Source organism: Cheilinus undulatus, linkage group 1 (genome assembly GCF_018320785.1).
Source record: "Cheilinus undulatus linkage group 1, ASM1832078v1, whole genome shotgun sequence".
Taxonomy (NCBI): Eukaryota; Metazoa; Chordata; class Actinopteri; order Labriformes; family Labridae; genus Cheilinus; species Cheilinus undulatus.
Genome location: NC_054865.1, coordinates 29,554,764 through 29,578,859, shown reverse-complemented (window position 1 = coordinate 29,578,859; position 24,096 = coordinate 29,554,764). Strand labels below are relative to the sequence as shown.

Below are 24,096 nucleotides of genomic sequence, written 5' to 3'. Positions count from 1 at the left end.
ATGGGTCTCAAGTGGTTGTAGTATAAAGACGGCTGTGTCTGGAAAGTCCAGTCACTGAAAATATGTTTGGCAGACACCAAGCACTGCACATCACTGCAAACACACCATCCCCATTGTGAAGCATGGCGGTGGCAGCATCATGCTGTGGGGATGCTTCTCAGCAGCTGGCCGTGGAAGGCTTGTAAAGGTGGATGGTAAAACAAATGCAGCAAAATCTAGGAAGGTCCTAAAAGACAATCTTATTCAGTCTGCAATAAAACTATGGCATGGGAGATTTATTTTCCAGCAAGACAACAACACAAAGCATACAGCCAAAACTGCCCAAAAAGGGTTTAAAGACAACAAAGGGAATGTTCATAAGAGGCCAAATCAGAGCCCAGACCCCAAAGAACTAGGGCAGTTTTGCAAAAAAGAATGGAGTAAAATTGCTATTTTTTTTAGTTATTTCTTTTGTCAAAAAAGCAAAATTGTACTGTTTATAAAATCAATAAGAGGGTAAAAGATACAAAGGGTGGAACACTTTTAATAGGCACTGTATTTCTAGGTCAGTTCAACCCACAAAACACATCCTTTGGAATACTGTAATCCACTTCTATATAGTGGAGGATATGGAGGCTTTAATATCCTGCAATGTCCCCAGGGATTTCTGGATAGTCAACGCTACTCTCACAACAAGAGGCCTAAATATGGTGTGTAATAACAGCTTTTGTTTACCATATGTGTGACAGCATTTCCCTCTCCACCCAGTGTCACCATGACAACTTCACAATTTTCCACAGTAAATTGTTAAGATTATCCAGAAAGCTGCTGTTCTAAGGCTGGTGATGGGGATCGATATATAAAAACAGCAAACAGACTTCAGAAAAATCCCTCCTGTTTTGTTCAAAGTCTGCCAATCTCGTCTTCGCACGCACAACAGTCTCCTTTTTTGATTTCCCAGACAGTGACACTTTTTTTGTCTATTGTTTAGATGAAGCTTTGACAGCGCTTCCTTCAGAACAGTAGACATGCTTTATTTTTAAAACACCCTTGGAGTCTGTTGGAGGTGGAAATTGGCCGCAGGTGTGCATGATTATAAAATGGTAATGGGACAGACGGACACAAAGCTCTGTTTGGGTGCTGTGCTCATGAAAGGCCAATCCAGTGATTGAGCTGTCACATTCACAGATGCAGTAATAAAACTAAGCAGGGCAATTACTTGAGATGGAGAACAGTAGATGGGGGGGGGGGGGGGGGGTATAAAATGTCCCTCCCTAAAATACCCTGATGGGAGATGACGAGACAAAGCAAATGCTACCCTCTGTAATAACCTCAGCTAACGGTAACAATGCTCTGCAACATCTCACTGGATGGTAATAAAGCAATCACCTTATCTGTGCAACTTCCTTTATATATTACCCACCTTCCTTTTATGGATGAAATCACATGATAGTAATAAAACAAACAGTCATCAAAAATGTTTCAACAAAGGGCAGATAAAGAGCATGACTTTGAATTTAGTAGAAGAAATGAGCAAATGTAGAACAGGATGTCTGCTAGGATGACCTCTGGTTATGCGTTGTGCCTGGTTGGAAATGAACTACTGCACTGCCATCTAGTGGTCAAATAAAATAGTTACAATGGCTGAATTGAATAATGCAAACGTTGGTGTTAGACAGTAAATTTAAACACATTTTCAAAACTAAAACCAAACACTTGTTTTATTACATGTGCTTACAAAGCAAGAATAAATCACGTCAGGCACAGAATTCACTCATTCCGTGCTCTTTCTTTCTTTTCTATTTTTCATTTTCATAGTTTTAAAACTAGAGCAAATACCTTACTGGTACAGTACACTCTACAAATTAAACCTGACACTCGTTCTGATTTTTCAGAGTTCAACTGAGGCTCTGAGGTAAGTTTGTTATTAGAAGAAACACAAAATAACAGGAAAAAGGCTCAGGAAATAGTGAGGTAACCATGTCTAAATTTATTTTTCAACATTATAAATCTGTCATGAACTCCGCAGATCTCAGCAGAAATGTTACTTTTAAAAAAGCTGGGTCAGTGAGGTACAAATAAAAGAGACCAATATGCTGTATGTCCAAAGCAATCATTTATAACATCTGGGAAAGAAGCTGACAATCTTCCCTCTGCTTTGTCCCCTTTAAAAGCTTTTGTCTGTGGGGAATGGGCTCAGAGTCCTGGGCCACCAGCAAATATGAGCTCCAGGGCAGCCTGGATGTCACCATCTGTGGCCTGCAGCGCCCTCAGCATCAGCTCCTCATCCTGGATCCCCATGTCCCTGAGCTGCTGCATCTGGGACTGCCAGCGGCCCTGGTAAAACAAAAACATAATCACTTGATGATGATGATGCACAAACAGACGTCTTTTACCACTTTGTATATTTCTTGTTTTTTGATCAGAGCATGTCTCCTCCATGAGTTTGTAGCGGGTGAGTTTGGAGCCTCACTTGTAGAGCCGACATGTTGGAGGCTTGTAAAGCTTGCTGTAGTGCCTGGCTGAAAAGATCATTACTGACAGGGGTCCCTGCTGGCATAGGGGCCACACTACTGGAGGGGTCCGACTGTATCGCAGATAAAATGACAAAAAAGCAAACCAAAGCATACATAAATACATCTGAATTAAAATGTCAGCTTATGTAGGAATGCATTTTATATGTTGATCTAATCCTAAATTAATTCTGCCATTTTCATAGTTTTAAAATGAGTTAATTTTAATTACACATAATCTTTTGTAATTGTTTATTATTACTTATTTCAATTATCATCATTAGAATAATTTTATTTTTTTTTTCAAGTGGAATTATATTTAACTATATATATATATACCTTCATTTAAAAAAAAATACTAATGAGCCCATAATAATGGAGTTAGAAAAAAGCTGTATTTCTTAAATGGTAAATGCCAAATTTTTGTGAAACCCTTTTAATTACATCTAAAAATCTACACTTATACACATCTTTATTGTTACATTTTAAATCCATTGTAATGGTAAATATAAGCAAAAATGGTACAAAATGGTAAAAAAAAAAAAAAAAAAAGAGAGAGAGAAAAGTGTATGTTACTACTCAAAGACATTTGGGCTTAACTACCTCTCACCTGGCTTGCAGTTGTAGGAGTGACCGCACTGCTGTCAGGAGTGCTTGCGAGTGCCAAAGCAGTTGCCAGTTCACTCTGTGTTATAGGCCGAGGGCCTGTCGCTCCGCTGTGGCCAAGAGACACCGGCCGCATACCTGCTGAGGCTCCTGCTCTGCTGGAGGGACCTGCTGGGCTCCCCTGTTATATCATCACAACACACATACTAAGAGAGACAAAAAAACAAAACCAAAAAACTTCCAACTTGAAACTTTCCTTTCCATGATTACTAATACAGAGCATGAGGCAGAGTGACTCACAGTCTGGAAATCTTCCTCATCATCAGACATGCCCTCAAACATGAAACCTCCTGCAAGATCCAGAAAAACACACACACAAAAAAGAAAAACAAAAAAAAACAAACAAACAAACAAACAAAAAAAAACATTTGTAGGGAAAACACAGTCCCAATGGTTAAAAACATCCTGATAATCACAATAACAACAAAATGAGAGAACAAAAAGCACAAAGAAGTACTAGATAATTAAAGACTGTCTTTTAAAGATAGTTTCAAAGTACCTTTGTACACTCTTGTAAAAGGGAAAATAAAATTAGAAGTCTGTTGCTTGTTACCTGGCATGTCACTGTAAGAGCTTGCAGAAACATTTCGAGATGAGCTGGCACTGGACTGAGCCGGCATACTGCCCGCTACAGAGTGCAGGACCAGGATGATGGCGTTGACAAGGGCTGGGTGGGAACTGATCAAACTGTGACATGGATGGAAACATTTTTACTACCTTACTCTGTGTGTCTATACTGTGCTCACTTTTCATGCCTCATGTCACAGATAAAAACAAAGGGAAAACACTCACATGTCCAGCATGTTGGGGTCAGTGAACTGCACAAAGAGATCTTTGTCTTGGAGCACACCTAAACAGATAAAATAGTTTTATAGAGAAAATTTATTTTTTTCATAATTTAAATTTGCAATCATGGTGATGATTAAAACAATGCATGACTTACCTAAAGCTACAGGGTCTGACCTGAGCCCTGGTGTAGCTACAATGATCTGATCCAAAGATTCTTTATTTGTCAGCATTTTATAGACCTAAGAGCAGAGGAGAGACATTTGTAAATTCAGCAGCAATGATCAGGAATAATATTTGATTCTGTAGAAATGACTGAAGTACTTTTCCACTACAAATGTGAGTTGACACCATATCTGTACTTATTTAACAATCTACAGTGTATGACTGCAGATTTGACATATGTGGGGGTGGGGCAGTTTTCGGAGACAACACTGATGAACATAATTTGTGAAAAATGACAGATACTTTAAACAGACCCAAAGCAGCTTGTCAAAAAAGTATAGCTTTTCATGTGCTTTTGAACAATCAATATCAGGATAAATACCTGGAGTATATCAAAGGTTAATCCTGCTATATGACTTCTGTCATTTCTGCTTCTGTGCCATGATAGACCAGAACACACAAAGATGCTGTATTTCTTTGAGTGTGGTCCAAATCTTTGTTTGAGGGCCTTGCTAAAAAGTTTATTGACTAACCCCAGCTAATGCCAGAAAAATGTGCCCATCCCTACCAAAATCATCCCTCTACCAATTCATCTTACATCCTGCCATTCTTTTTTAAACATGTTTATTTCTATAAAGTCATCCTAAAACAAAAGAAGAGTACAGAGAACTGACATATTTGCCGAGCAGTATGACATTTACATTTTTCCGACAGCATTGTAAGTTATTTTTTACAGATGAGCTCTGTAAGCATCCCTTCTGATATGCATGATTTTCACAGCAGACACTAAAAGAGAGGTAAGCAACATTTAAAGCAGCAGGCATGAGCAGGAAATACCATACACTTTTACTTTAGTCCATTTTGTTCATCTTGGAATGAACAAATCATTCCTATCTTATGCACCATTTCAATGACTTCAAGCCAGTTTAAAGTAGGAGGAGATTTAGGATAATCTTCGAAAAGCTCTCAATTCATCAGTGCCTTGTTCACATGTACAGCTGAAATACAGTCGCTAGAAAAAGTATGTGAACCCTTTGAGATTTCTTGGATTTCTGCATAAATTGGTCATCAAATGTGTTCCGATCTTCATCTAAGTCACAACAATAGACAAACACAGTCTGCTTAAACTAATACTGCACAAAAAATATGTTTTCATGTTTTTATTGAACAAAACATGTTAACATTCACAGTGCAGGGTGGAAAAAGTATGTGAACCCCTAGGCTAATAACTGGTTGACCCTCCATTGGGAGCATAACCTCAACCAAACATTTCCTGTAGTTGCAGATCAGACCTGCACAACGGTCAGGAGGAATTTTGGACCATTCCTCTTTACAAAACTGTTTCAGTTCAGCAATATTCTTGGGATGTCTGGTGTGCATCGCTCTCTTGAGGTCACGCCACAGCATCTCAATCAAGTTGAGGTCAGGACTCTGACTGGGCCACTCCAGAAAGCGTATTTTCTTCTGTTGAAGCCATTGTGTTGTTGATTTACTTCTATGCTTTGGGTCGTTGTCCTGTTGTATCACCCATCCTCTGTTGAGCTTCAGTTGGTGGACAGATGGTCTTAAGTTTTCCTGCAAAATGTATTGATAAAACTGGGAATTCATTTTTCCACCCTGAGGCAGCAAAGCAGCCCTAAACCATGATGGCCCCTCCACCATATTTCACAGTTGGGATGAGGTTTTGATGTTGGTGTGCTGTGCCTTTTTTTTCTCCACACATAGTGTTGTGTGTTCCTTCCAAACAACTCAATTTTGGTTTCATCTATGGACAGAATATTTTGCTAGTAGTGCTGTGGAACATCCAGGTGCTCTTTTGTAAACTTCAAACGTGCAGCAATGTGTTTTTTGGACAGCAGTGGCTTCCTCCGTGGTGTCCTCCCATGAACTCCATTCTTGCTTAATTTTTTACTTATTGTAAAACATTAAGCACAAATGTTGGCATGTGCCAGAGACTTCTGTAAGTCTTTAGCTGACACTCTTGGAGTTTTCTTCACCTCATTAAGCATTCTGCGCTGTGCTCTTGCAGTCATCTTTACAGGACAACCACGCCTAGGGAGAGTAGCAACAGTGCTGAACTTTCTCCATTTGTAGACAGTCTGTCTTACCGTGGACACATGAACATCAAGGCTTTTAGAGATACTTTTGTAACCCTTTCCAACTTCATGCAAGTCAACAATTCTTGATCGTAGGTATTCTGAGAGCTCTTTTGTGCCAGGCATGGTTAACATCAGGTAATGCTTCTTGAGAACAGCAAATTCATCACTGGTGTGTGTTTTTAATAGGGCAGGGCAGCTTTAACCAACACATCCAATCTCATCACATTGATTGGACTCCATGTTGGCTGACTCCTGGCTCCAATTAGCTCTTGGAGAAGTCATTAGGCTAGGGGTTCACATACTTTTTCACCCGGCACTGTGAGTGTTTAAATGGTTTGATAAATAAAAACATGAAAATATATCATTTTTTGCACGGTATTAGTTTAAGCAGACTGTGTCACATTTGATGACCAATTTATGCAGAAATCCAAGAAATTTCAAAGGGTTCACATACTTTTTCTAGCGACTGTACATCTAAAATTATCTTAAGTAAATATCTGTGACCATAGACTACAGTGACCTTGGAGAAAAATCCAGCCACCATTGCAAAAAAACTCTCTAAATCAAGCAAGTATTTGTGAAAATGGTGTTAACATCCCTAAGACATGCTGTTGCCTACAGTGAATGACAGTTCTGATGTTTCAAACATGGATGAGGACAAAGAGCACAAGTGGAGGGCATAATCATGGCTGCGTCTTTCACTCACCGAGTCCCTGTAGGTAGAGTTGAGCGAGTGAAGGGCAGCATGAAACACCCTGAATTCCCTAGCAGCAGTAGCTCTGTTTACAGGCTCTAGAGAGGAATAGCACATCCATGGCTATGGTTAGATTTCCCGTTGTAGTAAAACTGTAAAAGTTCAGCTTAAATGTTTGACTGAAAATTTACAAACAGACCTGGACTGCTCTCTGGCTCTGGCCATGTCTTTCTGAGGATATGTAAAGTGGATCCTGGTTGAATCCCACTAGCATCCAGTGTTAAGTCATCCTTAAGTTTCCTTCCACAATGGACCAGCTCTGATACAAAACATCAACAGAAACAGAGCAGACAAACAGGGGTTATAATCTTGGGAAAAAGTAACAAAGATATGACACAGTTCAGATTTTCCTTCAGACAGAAAAACGTCTAATTTACAGATAACTGATTGTATCCTTTGGACAGACCTATTAGTTCAGGATCTGGGATGGAGTCTGGGAGCTGTGCTGCAACAAGTTGTTTTAAAGTAGCGACTCTGTATCCTCCAGGTGAAACATCCCCTGGCATCATCTCTGGGAAGTGGAAGGTGGATTTGGGCTGATCCACCAGCTTTAAATAGAGTTGCCAGTCTGGAGATGTCATCTTTACCTTTCGTATAAACAGAACACAACCCCCATGTCACGGCAGGGTATTAATGCATGCAGACAAGTGTAATATGATAGATGGCAAAATTTGTGAATAAATACGGCAGTCACGATGTAAGCTTTCAGTTATACTGGCTGTGAATAAAACAGCTCTATCTTGGTTTCACTTTGAGATGGAGAAACAATGGCTATAATCGTCAGAGAACAACAAAAATACAAAGAAAACAGACCGAGGCTGTAAACACGATGACTTCTTACTTAGATGGTTAAAACATAACGCAGCAATACCTTATTTATTTCTTTGGTTTAAACATGTAGAGATGCGTTAGCAAAACTGCTGAACCATGTCTAGCTGTTTTGCTGTACTTGTCGATTTTCTAAACAGAGCGTAAGCTAATCGTATAGTTTGGCGTCTGGAAAAAATCCTTAGACAATAATGAAATGAATGGTTGATAGAAATGTAGATTAATCTGCTGTATATTTGAAAAGTAGCACACTCACCGGGTATTGTTGTCACTCGATATACACTTCCTGGTTGCTTGTCACGTGGTACATATGACGTTTACTTGAAGGACCCAAACAACGGGACTTTAATAGCTTCACTGTTTTTTTTTTTTTGTACGTCTTTTACAGGCTCCTCGAAAATCCCTTATCCCTCCAGATAAAGTAAAAAGCGTTATCTACATTTTAATCCCTCTTTCAGCTATATTATGAGATACTATCTCCACACAAGACAGGCTGCAGTTTTGTCTAAGCACTTAAACGTTTGTCATTTGCTACAGAAAAAAAATGTCCCCAATTGATTCTGCAGCTGCAGTGTTGTTTCAAGATTTTCCTAGCTGTGTCATGTCTTGGGCAGAGGCTGTTTCCAGACAAAAGTTGGGTCTGCAAGTTTAATTCCAGGTCATATAGGCAAGTTTACCAATTTAACAATAGCCGACGTTACAAAAACAATTCTTAAAAAATCAGAAATACACACAGGGAGCACAAACGAGTGTCGATAACACACTGGGGAAATGGCTTTTTATGTCATTTGTGACACACTGTCCTAGACTGGGCTCTTTTAATTGATGAACATTATGCTCAAGAGACCACTGAGGGGGCAACCCTTATTTACAATGATATTCAGCCAAGGAAGCAACTAAAAGGCAGGCAACAAAGTATATAGAAAAGAATTACAGAATAAATATTAAAAAATGTACAACCCAAATGGTGTGTATGAGTTAAACCAAAAATCGTCTAAAATAGATAAAATATGTGTGATAATCAAATGGTTAAGAACATACATTAATTAATTAATCAATTAATTAAAGGTACACTTATGATTTTAAAAGGCTAAAATGGACTTTAGGCTATTTTCTAAAATGCCCAAAAGTGCATTGTTTCATACATGAGGGACGTGTTAAAGTAGTCTTACTGGTCTGAGTATAACAGGAAAAATGGCCATGTGCTGCTATTGGTAATAGCCTCTTGCTTATAAATGTTTCTATTGCAATTCTGCGCTATCGGCTGCGAGTCAAATGCCCTTTCAAAATAAAATACTTTGGTACCCTGACCCTGCAATGAGACATTCAGCTTTATCGGCTATGAGGATTTTTTGTGGAGTAACCCCGGTTGCCTCCGGAAGTGGCAGCGTGAATTAGAACTTACATTTATCCATATATGTATATTTTACATTTTTTATTTTAGCCTATGACAACGAGGTAGCCTACCATCGGTGTGTTCACAAATGGTTAACCTGGGGGCCGGGACTCTCCAGACTGTTTCCCCCCTCTGTATGACATCACTGCTGGACAAAGCGGTAAGGAGTGGTTTACTGTGAAGTGAGAGAAGCGTCCCAAATCAATGAGACAAACCCATACACTGAAAAATCGCCCTACAGCTTTATTCGCCGTCGAAAGAAGCTGCCGTAGCGTCGGCAGCAGTTTTCGCAGTGCTTTGTTGTGACAGGAATGAACTACTCCTGAAAATAACATCGGCTGAGCTGCTCAGAGAAAAAAAGACTCACCGCCGCTGGATGGTTGGTGCTTTTTAAGTTTCGTCCTCCTAACATGGTAAGCCTTAAGTAACTTGTGTTTGAAAGCAGAGCACGAACTTATCAGACAGCGTGTCATATGTAGGCTAATTGGAAAGATAACTTTTATTTTCAAAGACGAGCAACAGCTGGCGGGGAGCAGAAAAAAACCCAATGAACTCACTTGGGGCAGGGTAACTGGTTCACATAGTTGGCTCCATTTACTGGCAAGTATGGTCATTTTTTTCAAGTTTTAAAGCAGCACAGGGGCCTGCTATGCTGTATAGTATTTCACACATGAAGCTAATGCTGTTTATGAATGAAGTGGGTTGCGCCCCCATTTGACAAACAGTCGACAGTGCAACAGTTGGCTTCAATAGCCGTACTCAAAACTCAGTTTCTATTACGTCAAATGACGCACTTTATCAATAGTTATATAATTTGAATCATGTTTCAGCCTTTTAGATCTCAGCTAGCCTAAGCTATAAATATGCAGCCTATCCTACAGTATCATTAAGTGTTCCCCCACCACATCCCAAGGATTGACACAAATGGGTATTGCGAGACAAATCTTAGGAGTTGTCATAATTCAGGGATTTTAAACTTTAATACAATAATTGTAAAGATGAAATAGTCTTGATACCTTTTTCCATATACCACAACAGCTAGGAGAAAAGTCACAGGCCTCGATTTGGGTTATTTCTCATTTTAATCACCCAACTTGCTGGTCAACTCTGGCACACAGTTTAAGTTATACAACTACACACAAAAAAATTAATTGTGCAATTACGACAGCTCTCTCTCTTTTGCATGTGGCAGACTTTTGCTTAAATATGACTGATCACTAAAGGAAGATTATATTCGTTTAAAACAGCATTAGCCTAGCTCTTCAAAAAGAAAAGCCTCTAAATGTATCAAAACCTTCAACAGCTTTATTAGGATTAAAAAAGTGGCAAAACATTACTTTTTGTTTTTGTTGTGACTTCTAGAAAGTTTACCCCCTGACACTTTCTATAAATCACAATGTGGGAAAAAACTTCCTAAGGGTCACAGAAAAGTATTCTAAAAGGCCTTAATGAGGATATTTCATTGCCACATTTCCTTTATCACATGCTGGTACAGCTGTTCTCTGCTGGCAGGTATGGCTTCCTGTGGGATGTAGGAGGATGTAGCATTTTTCATTTGGACAATATGTATAGGAAAAGATTACTGATAGCAGTGAGATAATGATGTCCAACACATTATATTCCATGTTTGTGATTGAAGTTTGTGACAGTGGGCAGTTCAAAGTACTGTTTTATGACATTCATTATTGTGCATATATGCCACATTGCTGTTAGAGTTTAACTGGCTCTGGTTTAAAAAGGTAAGATGTTAGTGTGTATGTCCCATTGTATACAAATTCTTTACATTTTTCATATCGTTTATACTCCATTGTTTCCATCTCACATGCTGGTCAGAGGAAAATACACGGTTTAGTGCTGCATTAGTTTGCATATTATAAGATGCTTGATGCAAAGTTCAGTGTGAACAGAGGAGTAGATTATAGTCATAAGGAAAGTTGCCCATTAAAACTAAAGTATATTATTTCTTTTGTTGTAACAATGCTTCTTGGCATTGAATCTTATGCCACTGGACGGCCTGTTTATTTCCCTTTTAAAGCGTACCACAACTGTAAGGAACGTGCATTTGTGGGATGAGCAGCAGAGCTGAGTATGTGGGTTGTGCCCATGAGAAATTTACCAAATATTCTCTGCCAGTGCCAATCAGCTCATCCTGCACTTGACTCTTGTTTGGTGTTGTTTGATGGATTGTATAAACAAGACATATTGGCAATTTAACAATTTAAACATTTAACAGACAGGAGCCTCAGGAGTGTGTGGAAGAACCATACACAGCCACACCAACCTGGCACCTCCTCCTCATGCTGGACTCCAGCCTGCTATGGGATGGCATCCCATTCAAAGTCAGCCAGTGTGGTTGTATTGGTCACTCTGGCATGAATAGCATGCCAAAGCTATTCCCACAAGTGTTCAGTGGGGTTGAGGTCAGGACTGCTGGCAGGCTGTTCCATCCTCTCCACTCCCAAATTCTGGAGGTAGTCTCTGATAAATCCCACTCTGTGGGGGTGAGCGTTATCATCTTGGTGGATACAGTTCGCCCCCAGACTGGAGAGATATGGAATTGCCACAGGTTGCAGAATCTAATCTCGATATCTCTCTGTATTAAGATTGCCTCCAATGATGACAATCAGGCACCTGGGGGTACCAGAAGCTCAAAACAAGAGTCAGTTGCAGAATAAGCTGTTTGGCATTGGCAGAGAAGATTTGGCAAATTCTTCATTTGCTGCTCATCCCAAAAATGCATGTTCCTTGTCAATGTGGTACCGTTGAACAGGGAAATTAACAGGCTTTCAAACTGTGTAAGATTTATTGCAAAGAAGCATTGTGACAACATTGAAATAATCTACCAAACACAAATTTCCTTAGTTTTTGTTTTTAAGTGTTCTTTCCACAGTTTGACAACCTTTTGACAAACTCTGACTTCTATTTTACTTGATTATCATGGGCAGCATTAACCTGCATGATGTGAATCCAGTCATCCTTCAGAAGGCTTGGCAAATCTCACCGTTTCTGCTGTATGGATTTGAAAAGCTAGTGACTTCCAGGGTAGTATGTCCCCATTGTGAGGGAATAGATGATTCCCATTGGTTCTTGAAACTTGGCAGTGATGGCAGTCATATGCCAATGAGACGTTTGAGCGCAAAAGGTCAGTCACAGCCTTTATATTTATAGTTGTTGAGGAACTGCTTCGTCATCCAGGAGAGGGGTTTATTCATGAACAGTCATGTTGGTAAAACACGCTGTGAGGGGATACGTTGTCACACATCTTTGGATAAATCATGATTATTGATAAAAAAGAGACTGATGGTACAGGAGAGCTGTTGTAGTATTTTAAACTTAGATGTGATTCTAGTTAAAATTAGACCATGTGCAAGAGTTGAGTTGCAGCATTTAGATTTATTCCCTTCTTACAAACCTGTAATCAAAGTTCTCGTTTTAAGAAGCAAACTTTACACAGGGCTGCTGGAGACACAAAGGTAACGGCATCTTATAGTAACTCCTAAAAATCTGATCAAACATTAGGTTTTACCAACTTATGAATTTGAATGAATCACTGCTGCTTTCTTTTTCACCCACAACTTCAGGCTAAAAAATAAGAGTGAAGATTTGTCATTATTTTGGAAAGCTTTGGTACTTTTCAGTTCTGTTGATCATTCAAGACACATCATCTTCATGCTCTTCCCCTGACCTCTGCTAGAAGCTTCACAATTTCTAGCTTTGTGTCAGCTGAAACACCCCGGTCATTATGCTCCAAAGTTTCCCAGCAATCATTAAAAGAAACTGTTGACATTCAGTATGAAACAGGCTTTCACTGAGGGTTTCTTTTCCTGTTTAATGGTGCACATTTTTAAGCACAGAATTAACATCTGAACAAAGAACTAGCATCAGCTTTGATACGCGGCTGCTAATTTGAAATGCAGTCTTCTGTGATTAATCTTTATTGTACTATTATATTGTTTAGGGTGAAAATTGGAAGTATGGCTTGTTTGCTTTGATCCCTTGACTTTAAGCAGAATGATTGGAGCTGAATTGTTAAATGAAAGGAAGAAAACAGCATTTCCATGCTGGCATGGGCTCAGCTAAACACTTGAGTCACGAAAAAGAAAAACCTTTGATGGCTTCCTGGTGTCTGCACACCACAGGCAGAGGCAGACTGTGGTTTGGTGTGTTGGCATATTTAAACCTAGAGATCTCGCCCTTTTTTGAGAATTGGCTGTGATGTTTGTCTGCTCTGCTCCTTGTAGAATATTTATTCTTTTGATTGTGTGCTGTAAAACCCCATATTCTCTGACTCTAAGGGGTAAACATCTTGGGAGATTCATATAATCTTGTAAGAATTTATTTTAAGTTTGTCTATCATGTCTTCTAAAAAACTCAGAGAGCAAGTGGAGAGTCTGCGCTGTTAAGGGAAACTTTGTGATGAGGCTGCACTCCTGCCCACATCCCCTCTGCTGAAGTCATAAATGAAGCGCCATGGAAAAGATTCTGGTTAGGCCATGAGGTGGAGCCGTTTACAGCTGACAATAATAGCCCAGCTGAGATTAATCAGATCCCATACCAAAACCTCACAAAACATGAATCTGTTACCAGTGACCCAGATTTAAAAGCATTGTTATGTCCAAAACACTCAAAAAGAACAGTTTGTCTAAATTTTAATATGTGCAAACGTAGCAGCTCAGACAGAAGGTTTCACTTAAGGTGTTCACTGGGGTGTTTTAGCATCAAGCTACACATTGAATTTAAGTCTTTCATCAGCTGTAACTACAAGGACAGTGGCAAGAAGTGAAAAACCAGGATATTATTGAAAACTCTTAAACCCTCTGATTTAAAAGCTGTGAAGCAGAGATCGACAACATTAAAAAGAAACACACTGTATAAAAAGAAAACTGTCTTTGCAACATGTTCAGAAAACATTTAACAGATTCAGGCCTTCTGAGTATACAATCATTGAGTTTTGGACAAGGTCAAAATCAAACTGTCTTGATGTCTAAACTCTGTCTTTAAAACTTCAGTGGATTTAAGTTTTCTATTTAGTGGAAATTGTTACCTGGCACACTTTCTATTTCAGTGCTTTGCTTTTGTCTTGATTGTATGTTTGGTCAAAGGGTGCGATAGAGCAGTCTGACAGTCTAGCAAAGAAATGAGCTTTTTATGATTATTAAAATATATAATTAAGGCATTTGTATTTTAATATACATATATGTGTGTACTGTTCCTTACTGATGATGTGACTGATCTCTTCTTTGTTGTTGAGCTTGAACACTCGTGTATTTGATTGGAGCACACCTGTAACATCATGTGACTGTGGCCTTGAAAGGGAGGGAAAAGAGCACGGCAGCAACCACCCTCCCAACTCTTACCTAATATTCATGCCTTCAACCATGTTAGGCACTATATCAAGTTTTTAATACTTAACAGTATAGTTTCAAATGATATGTAGAGTAAGACAATAGTATGATTACAAATAAGATAGATTTTTGATATTAATATGATTATATAGTTTGATATTAATATGATTATATAGACAGACAATATAGTGCAGTGATCATCAACTTGTGGCTGGCGGGCCACATCTGGCCCTCCACATCTTCCCATCTGGCCCCAAGAACTTAATTGAATATAAAAAATGTGCAGAGGAAAAAACATGTTCTCTTTACAACTATTAAAAATAAGTATAGAAACACTTGAGATTGAACCAGTTTCATCAGGAATGATTTTTATGTTTCATCCATTTTTCGGAAATCCACCTGTCAGCCGTTACTAACAAATATAATGCATGTAAGACATGTACACATCAGTCCATTCTTGATTAAAGCTGCCGTTCTGTGTCAACTTTAAGCTTAAGGCATTTTGGGAGTGCAGTTTCCCTGCTTGGGTTTGACACTTATTCACAAAGCTATCTCAATCCCCCCTTTGTGACTGCATTCGGTATGGGGCCAGATCTCACTGTTGTTAAGAATTAACTACTTCAAAGTGAAATAAAAATATTTTAACCAAAAAAAAAGTTAATTAGACCCTTTTAAAATTATAGTAGATGTGAAGGTCCAGCCCCCAAAGTGCCTGTTAAGGAAAAAGCTCTTGTGCAAATGCAGTTGATGACCATTTTTTAAGTTTTTGGTTTTCAAATTAAAGGCAAAAACTTTGTATTTTCAAAATCACCACGTTTCAAGAAATGAAAAAAAGGTGTATTTCTCCAACTTGACACTGAATGGTCAGTGTCAGCATCTTTTTGACACCTTATATTGCTTTAAAATGTCTTAAAACCCACTGACAGATGTAAAGGATGGCACTGATTTATGAAAAAAATGAAAATCCCGAAAAATGGACGTAAGAGGTTTTGGCCCAATACCAGTGATTTGAACTCAAACTTAAACTTCAACAATAGCATTTATATTAGTATAATTTATAAGGTCATACTGATGTTGACTTGAGAAATAATATAGATTCCCTCCCTTACAGTCAGCAGTATTTTCAGTAAGGATCATTACCAGTAATAGGTTTAATGACCACAAGATAATCTATTTGAAGTGTTCTTATAAATGGGCAAATTTAACTTTATCTGTGGAGAATTTTATTTCTGATATAATTAGTGCATTTATATTTGATGTTATTATTATTATTAAAGTAAAAATCAGCACTTTATATTGTAGATGTAGATATCTGCAGGATAGTAGATATTAGCTTAAAAGGTTAGTTATTAAAATCAGCAGGTAGAAAAACTTCTGCCAATATTACAGCCCAAATATTGGCTGTTAATATAGGCAGGACCAACAGACCAGTGTCAGCTGTGGTCTTTCTCTTTGTTCATGCCTTAAACTTCCAGTATGTTTAAAGGACTGAGGTTTTATTTCTCAAATAAACATTCAAGTATCAGTACTGATATCGGTATTAGCTAAAATGAATTTGCAAATATTGGATATTGGCAAAAATCTATATCATGCATCCCTACTTAATTAGATTGTATATCCCCATTCAGATGAAAAATATTGAGATATGATTTTGGTCAGTAGTTCCCATCACTGCTTTAAATTATTAGTCAACAGAGAATTTGATGAAAATTTAAATAATCAAGAGAAATTGTGATATTTTACTGTAGCTTGATTCTTTTAAAAACCTTCTTGAATTACCCTGGAATCTGAGAAACTGTGCTTTAAAAAAATGAATTTCTGTAAACTTTAGTTGACATCAGACTTATCTTATTGTGTTTTTTTCCCTGCTCAACAGAATGTTTTAGATTCTACCAAAAAAGGTGATTTGCTGGGATCTAACTCTATCACTTTTAAAGCACAAATACCTGCCTCCAGATTTATTGTCATAAAGGACATAAAGGAGAGTCAAGAGTACAGATTGAGCAGATATAATGACGTAGATAAGTCAGCGTGAGGATATGAGGATAAAAGCAGGAAGGAAGCAGACTGCCGAGCCTTTTCATTTATTCACTGAAAACTAACGCAACACTAAATGAGTAATTGACAGGAAATCAAGTGCTTAAAAACTGCTAGCAGATTGTTACTCACATCCTATTATTCTTAACGATTTTCTATTTAAAGAACTTATGTTTGTAGCACATTTAAAAAGCTCATTTCATGGCAACACAGTACAGAGTAACATAAAAAAGAGAAAGGCAATTCAGCACAGAGCATCACAATATCATCATTCATAAACAGCTGTGGAAAAAGCACATAATAACAGATACAGAAATCAAGATTTCCAATGCTTTGATGCCTGATGAATTATTTTCTTTATTTTTTTGATGGGATTGGCTCAACATTGCTTAATATTCTGAGTGATGAGTAAGTCTGTTACACAATAGACCCCCATCTTCCTCTGTTTTCTTCCTCTTTTTATTTTTACTCTCCATTTTGCACAGAACACATGCTGTGTTTATCTTTAATAAGCCTTGAAATGTTCTAAAGCAGTTTGTGTCTATACAGGACACAAAACTTTATTAGTTAATCCAGCAAACTACATTGATATAATCTCTTTTTTTCAGAAGTTTAAACAGTTCTGTTGGCTTTATTTAAAAATGATGCCATAAATATGACAAATATATGTATTATTTAAAAGGGGTTCCATTAATTCTTCAGTAAGTTTTTGACTTCTGAAATGCTATTGACTAAAATTTTGGCACCTTATTATATGTAAAGGCTCTATGTTTTTTTTGGGGGGGGGGGTGGGGGGGGATAATATCTATTTACAGATTCTACATAGACATGTGCGATCTACACAGGGGGCTGTTTATGGCTTTGATGTATACAGGAGAAACTGCCTGTGTGGACAGCAAATCAAGGCGAAGCATTAGCTATAATGTTAGCCATGCTAATGACATTCCAGCTCCTATCAGAGGTTATTCAATGATAATTTATTGGTCTTTATTAGCAGATATCTGCATAAAACTGAAGACTGTTCATCATAGATAATACATTTCAACCTGAGCCACAAATCTCACTGACGTGTCAAGATAGTCAGTCTTCATGGTTTGTTGTCAGGCACATATGACTAAACAAAAATAGAGTGATACCACTCTATGATTTACTCTGCATTCAGACACCCTTCATTTTTTTCCAATTTTGTTGTGTAGCAGCCTGATGGTACAGTGAAAAAAAGTCATTTTTATTGTCATTAATATACACTCAGTACCCATCATGATGAAGTGAAAACAGAATTTTAGATATTTTTGCAAACTTGTCCCTTTCTTGACCCTTTCAAAACACACCTAAAATTTAGCTTATTTCACTTGATTACTGCTTAAAATTTTCTGCACATTGTTTGGAGTCCACTTGTAGTAAATTAAATTGAAGCCTCTCCTCCAATCAAGGTGTAGCAACGTTTCAGCTGAGATCAAGAGAAATGGGAGGATCAAAGGGTCTAAAGGCATACGTCAGAGTGGATTTCAGTTTTTTATTTCTAATACATCTGCAATTTTTTTTAAACTTCTGATTTTATTTTGTCATAATGTAGTACTGAGTTTAGATTTCTGAGAATAAAAGTGACATTCTTTGACTGTAGCAACAAGTTGCAACATAACAAAAATGAAAAAGTGAAGGGGGTCTGAATAGTTTCCAAATGGAACTGAGATTTAACAAATGAATGGATGCTAATCTGGGACCATGAAATACAGACTTGATTGCAGTGTAGAAAAAGAAGTCTTGCTGGAGGTTTTTCAACACTACCCGTTGACTCCTCAGGAATTAAAAAGACATGAAGTTCAGAGGTTAAATTCATCCATTGGACATTGATAGATGATGATTTCAGAGGAGTCCTAAGACTGGAAAAAATATAAAAGGCAAATTTCTTGAGGTGGTCATGACAAGAACTGTATTTATCCCTGATGACATCCTGCATGCAAACTTACCACTTTTGTGATGTCAAAATACCCAGAAGTGACTCTGAGATAAGTCTGCATGATCAAAAGAGTTTGCTCCAAACTTGTTGTGAAATACAAATGCAAATGTCTCAACAAATACAGATGCAGAAAGTGACCTCTCTCTGAGATGTACACCTCATAAATGTTTCATGCTGAGTTGAGTTGAAGCAGACAGGGAGGGGATAGTTTTGTCTGTCTTTACTCCCTCCTAAAGTAGTGTTTTCCCTGTGGATAGCAGAGAGAATGACTTGGCTGTTTCCTGTCAACTTTGGAAGTCCCCATTTGTCATCACAGCTGCACTCTGTCCGAAAGAGAAATGCCTTTAGCAGGACAGAAAGAGACTTTTCAGATAAGTTTATAAGTAACATAAAATCATTTCAGGCTTGTAGGTAGCTTATACTTAATAAAATATGCTTCATTGTCTTAAACTCCACCCTACGTGAGGCAGGGTAAGCTGATATAAAGACATAAGACATCCCTTCTCTTTTTTCCAGGTCTTAATCACCCCTCTACCCACACATGTCCCTATTATACTGATCTGTTGTGTTTGTGTTCCTCCCTCCTCTTCAGTTGTCTGTGTTTTTCTCCCTGCAGCACTGTGTCTGAAGAAGTTGACCCACGGTTTGAATCCAGCCTGGAAGATCATGCTGTCCCTCCTGCTGCCTGCCATGCTGGCCGTCCAAGCTGTGGGTGGGTTTCGTGCCTTACTGTGTGCCCTGCCATTAGATCCGAGTCATCGCTGTGGGAAATACCACATTCTGTATAACAATACACCCTGCAGGGCCTATTAGTCTTCCCCCTTCAAAGGCTTCACTGGGCAAAACAACAGTTCAAATGAGGCAACTCCCAAAAATAATGTGCTTGTAGTTGGAAAGTTATAAACCCTCCCTGTTTAAACTCTCATCCATCTATAAGACAGAGAACATATTCTTATTTATACAGACGCTCTGCCTGGGGGAGTGAGAAGACATTTTTCACCGTAATTCCTTTAAGATGAGTTTTTACAGGGTTACAGCTCTATGATATGGGAGGGCTTTTTATACTTTTCTCTTAATTCTGCTTGTAAAAGAGAATAGCTTCGACCTTTCTCTGACAGGTGGAGGAGTACAGCTCGAGGCTAGGGTGAGGCTCTAGATAAAATGTGCCAGAAGTGCAGTTTTTTCCTCTGCTGTGACTCAGGGAGTGTGATGTGGAAGTCATCCTCTTATGTTTATTACACTGGGAAGCAGTGTGGTGGTTGATGTTGCAACTGAGAAGTCATAAGTTAGGTACTCAGAAGTTTCACTTCAGTAGAAATGATGCGCTGAGAGATCATGCCATAAAAATAGACAAATAACTGCTCAGGCTTGATGATGTTAAAGACAGTGTGTAATGTAAGGGAATAAAGAGGGGCTAACATTAATGCACTTATACTTTAAAACCAGCCTTTTTCAGGTAAGTGTATGGCTGACATGTAGTAAATTAAAATCTCATAGTGGATAATATTCCTAAATATTAATGTATATCGTGAAGAAGAAGGAGGAATGCAGCTCTGAAAGGTTTAAACGGCACGCGATCAAATTGGCAAAGTTCACAATGAAGTTTCACCGTCAAAAACACCATCATTTAAAAAGAGCTATTTTTTGCCTTTTCTGCACTCTGGTTGAGCTGACGCAACCTCCTATCGGCCATCAGTGGCACATTTCAATCTTGACTCAGCGGACCTAAGTGTCTTCTGTGGTTCATTAGGGGCCTATTCTCTCCCAGCACAAATGGGCCTGCGGCCGCCTCATTACTGGGCTGCGTGGCATCCACTGCCTGACTCGCTCTTCTCACCGGGAGGGAAGAGGAGGAGGAGGAGGTGTCAGGGACTGATGGAGCCCTTTAACTCACGGGTAATGGGCTACTGTAGCTTACACAATGATTCAGTTTCTCTCTGCTAAGTGAATTAGTTGGAGCCTAGTTTGAATGTCTCTTGTGTGCACATGTAACATACTACAAAACAGGATGCCTGGTGATGAAATTAATTAAGTGTAATATAAGAAATTCAAGCAATGCCAGTAGCTTTTTAGAGGGTATCATGTGCATTTTGGAGTCATATTGACAAAGTTCACAATTTATCATGTTTTAATTCACATCATGTAGTGATTTTACTTAATAAGTTTGCCTGCTGTCAAATTGACACAGCTTGGACTACGAACAGTAATTATCTAATTTAAAAGCCACTTTAGTTGCTTTTGATGGTTTATAGTAATTTGTACTACTTGGGACACAGATGTGAAAGCCCTTGTTAAATGTAAACTGGTTAGAGTTATTTTGATACCATTATCTTTATCTGTAATTGCTTTTGAAATTAGATGGGATAACTTTGGCAAGTAAACTTTGCACAAAAAGTAACGACATTTTTGTGTGGTTGATTATTTCTTAGCTGTAACAATTCTTCTTGATAAATCTTATACCATTGAAAAGCCTGTTTATTACCCTTTAAGCAGGGCAGAGCCCATGCTAACAGGTGTCAGCACCTGGGGGTGCCAGAAGTTCAAAACAAGAGTCAATATCAAAAGCAAAATAAGCTGTTTGCCAATGGCAGAAAGGATTTGACAATTTTTTCATGGGCACAACCCACATACTCATCTCTGTTGCTCATCCCACATACATGTTCCTTTTGTTGACATGAAGCATTGTTACAACAAAGAAATAATCTACCAAACATAAATGTCCTTATTTTTTGCATTCTGGTAAAATTGCATTATTCTGGTAAAATATCTTGTTACTATTACAGTACCTTGTTTTGCCATCTTCTACAACACTAGCCAAATGTTAACCACTAATGTATTTTGCTGCTTTTGTTTGTCGACAAAACATGGATTGTACGCTGTATCTTCGTTGCAATACTCAAGCCAAGTTAAAATGAGGAGAAATCACTTTTGTATTCAGCTGCACCATTGCCTAATAACTTGAGGAAGTTCCTGTTTAAGAGGACAAAGTTACCCTTTGTGGTCTTTGTCAGCCTTCTTCCTATCGTGAGAACAGTGTTCATGTAAGAAAACCACACAAGGGCAGAACATGACAACTGTGTCATCCCAAGTAGCAACATTTTCTCTGTAGCTCCCAGCTGTATCCTGACTCAGGCGTCAGATGATGGATTGTTCTCGGCAAAGCTCTCCCTGATGTTACTCAGACAGCACTGCACAGCTGTTGTGTCAGTCAGTGCAGCCGTGAAGAGCTTTGTCTGGGATTTGTTGTTGTTTTTGTTCCCATTAAATGCACCATTGAGGAAGCAGGAGCGAAGAAAGTTGGCGACATCAGCTGAGTCTTGTTCAGGCCCTGGACCCTTACGGTTGCTTGCAATATCTCAGATACCGGTATATATTTATCTCACTCAGTGGCTGTCAGCAAAATGCATAAAATGTCAATGTATATATATATACATATATACAGTAATGACTGAGCCATAACCATAGCTGAGTACAGTAACATCCTTGGCTCACTGCAGCACAGCACACAGCAGTGTCAGCCAGTGGCAGAGCTAACAGGAGGCTGTCTAGCTAATTGCTTGTTGTTGTCATCCTCTTTGTTCAGTTAGCAAAGCCACTGGGCTGCCAGAGCTCTGCCATGTGGAGCTCTTAGCACCCAAACAATGAAAAGAAAATTGTATTCATGCAAAAGCAGGAATGGAAAGCTAAGCTGCCCCCCCCCCCCCCCCAGTTATGGTAGCTGTAAGGTAATTCAAATTAATTACCGTAATTGGATAGATTGCATCTGTGGTTGTCATTGGCAGGCATGCATTATGGCAAGGCTGCGGTGCATGAAAATAGCCCGCTCATGTCTGCATCTCTGGTGTACTTTTTAAAGGTCTGCTAACTATGAATGCCCTCTTCCTGTCCTCCTTTTCTCTTCACAGCAATTGATTCTGCAGAGAGGGGACACTTTAGCCTGCGCAGAAATTCAATTTAGGGTTATTACCCCATATCAGTGATGTTCTTGCTAATTTGATTGCGTCCAGTGAAGTATCCTTTTAAAAACAATCGAGGACAGGCTCAACAAAGATTGGTTTCGCTGCAGTGAATACATAATGACCCGTCTCTGTTGGCTTGCCCCGTGTCTCACCGTTTCCCAGCGCTTCTTTTCTCACAGTGTGCTCATTGAAACCGAGTGCATTACCCAACAAGCACCTCATGATTATTTCAACAAGTCCTAAAAATGCCGCCTTGTGGGAACCGTTAAAAAATTGATACACTTAATATGCCGAGATTGCAGTTCTGGAGGGGAAGGGGGGCCTGGAGCCATATGTGGGTCTGCTGTGTGCCTAGTGGGCTGTGATGAATGGGCTGAACGGCTGCTGATCTGTGCTTGGAAAGCATCACAGATACTGACTTGCTGAGGAAGCATCCCGGCAGCTGACAGTGGGAAACACCTCTACCTCCAGAGTATTGCCTCAATGAAGCGGCAGCGATGATGTCAGGCACGGCTGCCCTGTCATCTGGAGTCGCACAGCTGGCGACAAACTGACCCTTGGTTAACCTCAAATCATTTCTTGTGTGTAGAATCATGACTCAGCAAAGCATGAACCTGTGAGCGAGCTGGATACTTCATTTCATTAGACAGCAAATGTAAAACACCTGCATCATCAGACAGACAAAAAAACACTTGTCTGTCTCATCCACTTCATGTCCTGACTCCATGCAGTGTTAGGATTGTCATAGTGTATTTGCACCTCGATGTAGCCTGACATTATTAGAAATTAGCTGCAATCAAGTCAGCTCTAACCCTGTAACCCCTTTAGTACCTCAAGGGGTTTTATCGTCCATCTTCTTTCCTCCATCCCCAGCTTCCCGCTCATCAAAGGCTCTCTGTCTCTCAGGCTCGTAAGCCAGAAGCTCGCCCTTATCTGACTGCTGTTCTTCAGCCGGCGCTATTATCTGACAGCCGGAGCCCATTAACAGGTTATTGACGGGATATGAGATGGCACACATCTATGAAGGAAGCAAAGCGGGGGGGGGGCAGAGATGGGGGGCATGAAAGAGGACGAAAAAGAGAAAGAAAAGCACAATAGTGAGTTTTATCTTGATTTGTGTTGCCACTAAAAATAAGCAAGTTGGTGCCGTTGTCTTCCCTATCTGCCTTAACCTGTACCCCCCTCTGAGTGAGGGCACTTTGACTCCATGGTGAGTTCCTGGAGCAAAAAGGAAAGATTATTCTTAAGGCTTAATGTTAAAAGTGACCCCTTTTACACTGCAGGAAGTTTTAAGTCTCTCTTAATCTCATCCTTATTGTGCTTTTTTAAGAGACATTTAAAAAAGCACCACCCAAGACATCCATTTTTTTCAGGTTGCTAATTTTGAACCAAATCATCTACAGTCCCATTGCTCCCTTTATGTTTGCCAGATGCTGTATTTTTTCAAATGACAGTTTTCTGGACATCTACATCTGTTCCTGACAGCATGAAATCAAAAGCTAGCTTTCCCCCTCAGACTTTTACAGGGGATTGCTTGTATCATAAGAATAATTGGAATGAAAGGGCTCGCAGATCCTTTGAGTAAAATCCTTTGATGTTCATGTGCTGC

At 39.1% G+C, this 24,096-nt stretch overlaps 2 protein-coding genes across 4 annotated transcripts in view; one reads left to right on the top strand and one right to left on the bottom strand.

Annotated features, from left to right (window-relative positions):
• Window positions 1–1,954: 1,954 nt before the first annotated feature.
• LOC121508631 (ubiquitin-like protein 7) lies at window positions 1,955–12,263 on the bottom strand. 2 transcript variants are annotated; one of them, XM_041785617.1, is made up of 11 exons: window positions 12,139–12,263; window positions 7,369–7,549; window positions 7,102–7,221; window positions 6,915–7,000; window positions 4,102–4,186; window positions 3,951–4,008; window positions 3,712–3,845; window positions 3,399–3,448; window positions 3,103–3,279; window positions 2,453–2,566; window positions 1,955–2,316 (listed from the first exon to the last, which is right to left on the bottom strand). In XM_041785617.1, the coding sequence occupies exons 1-11, from the start codon at window positions 12,142–12,144 to the stop codon at window positions 2,176–2,178; spliced, it is 1,152 nt and encodes a 383-aa protein (XP_041641551.1). In that variant the 5' UTR covers window positions 12,145–12,263; the 3' UTR covers window positions 1,955–2,175. The 2 variants fall into 2 exon arrangements, with proteins under 2 accessions (XP_041641551.1, XP_041641558.1); XM_041785624.1 differs by lacking the exon at window positions 12,139–12,263 and adding an exon at window positions 8,047–8,138.
• cd276 (CD276 molecule) overlaps window positions 9,324–24,096 on the top strand; it is a 107,698-nt gene continuing 92,925 nt past the window's right edge. The window contains exons 1-2 of one of the 2 annotated variants that reach the window (XM_041785643.1): window positions 9,324–9,599; window positions 19,145–19,240. In XM_041785643.1, coding sequence (XP_041641577.1) covers window positions 19,195–19,240 — 46 coding nt within the window. In that variant the 5' untranslated portion in view covers window positions 9,324–9,599; window positions 19,145–19,194. The remainder of the gene's footprint in view (window positions 9,600–19,144; window positions 19,241–24,096) is intronic. The other variant, XM_041785635.1, reaches the window with a different exon arrangement.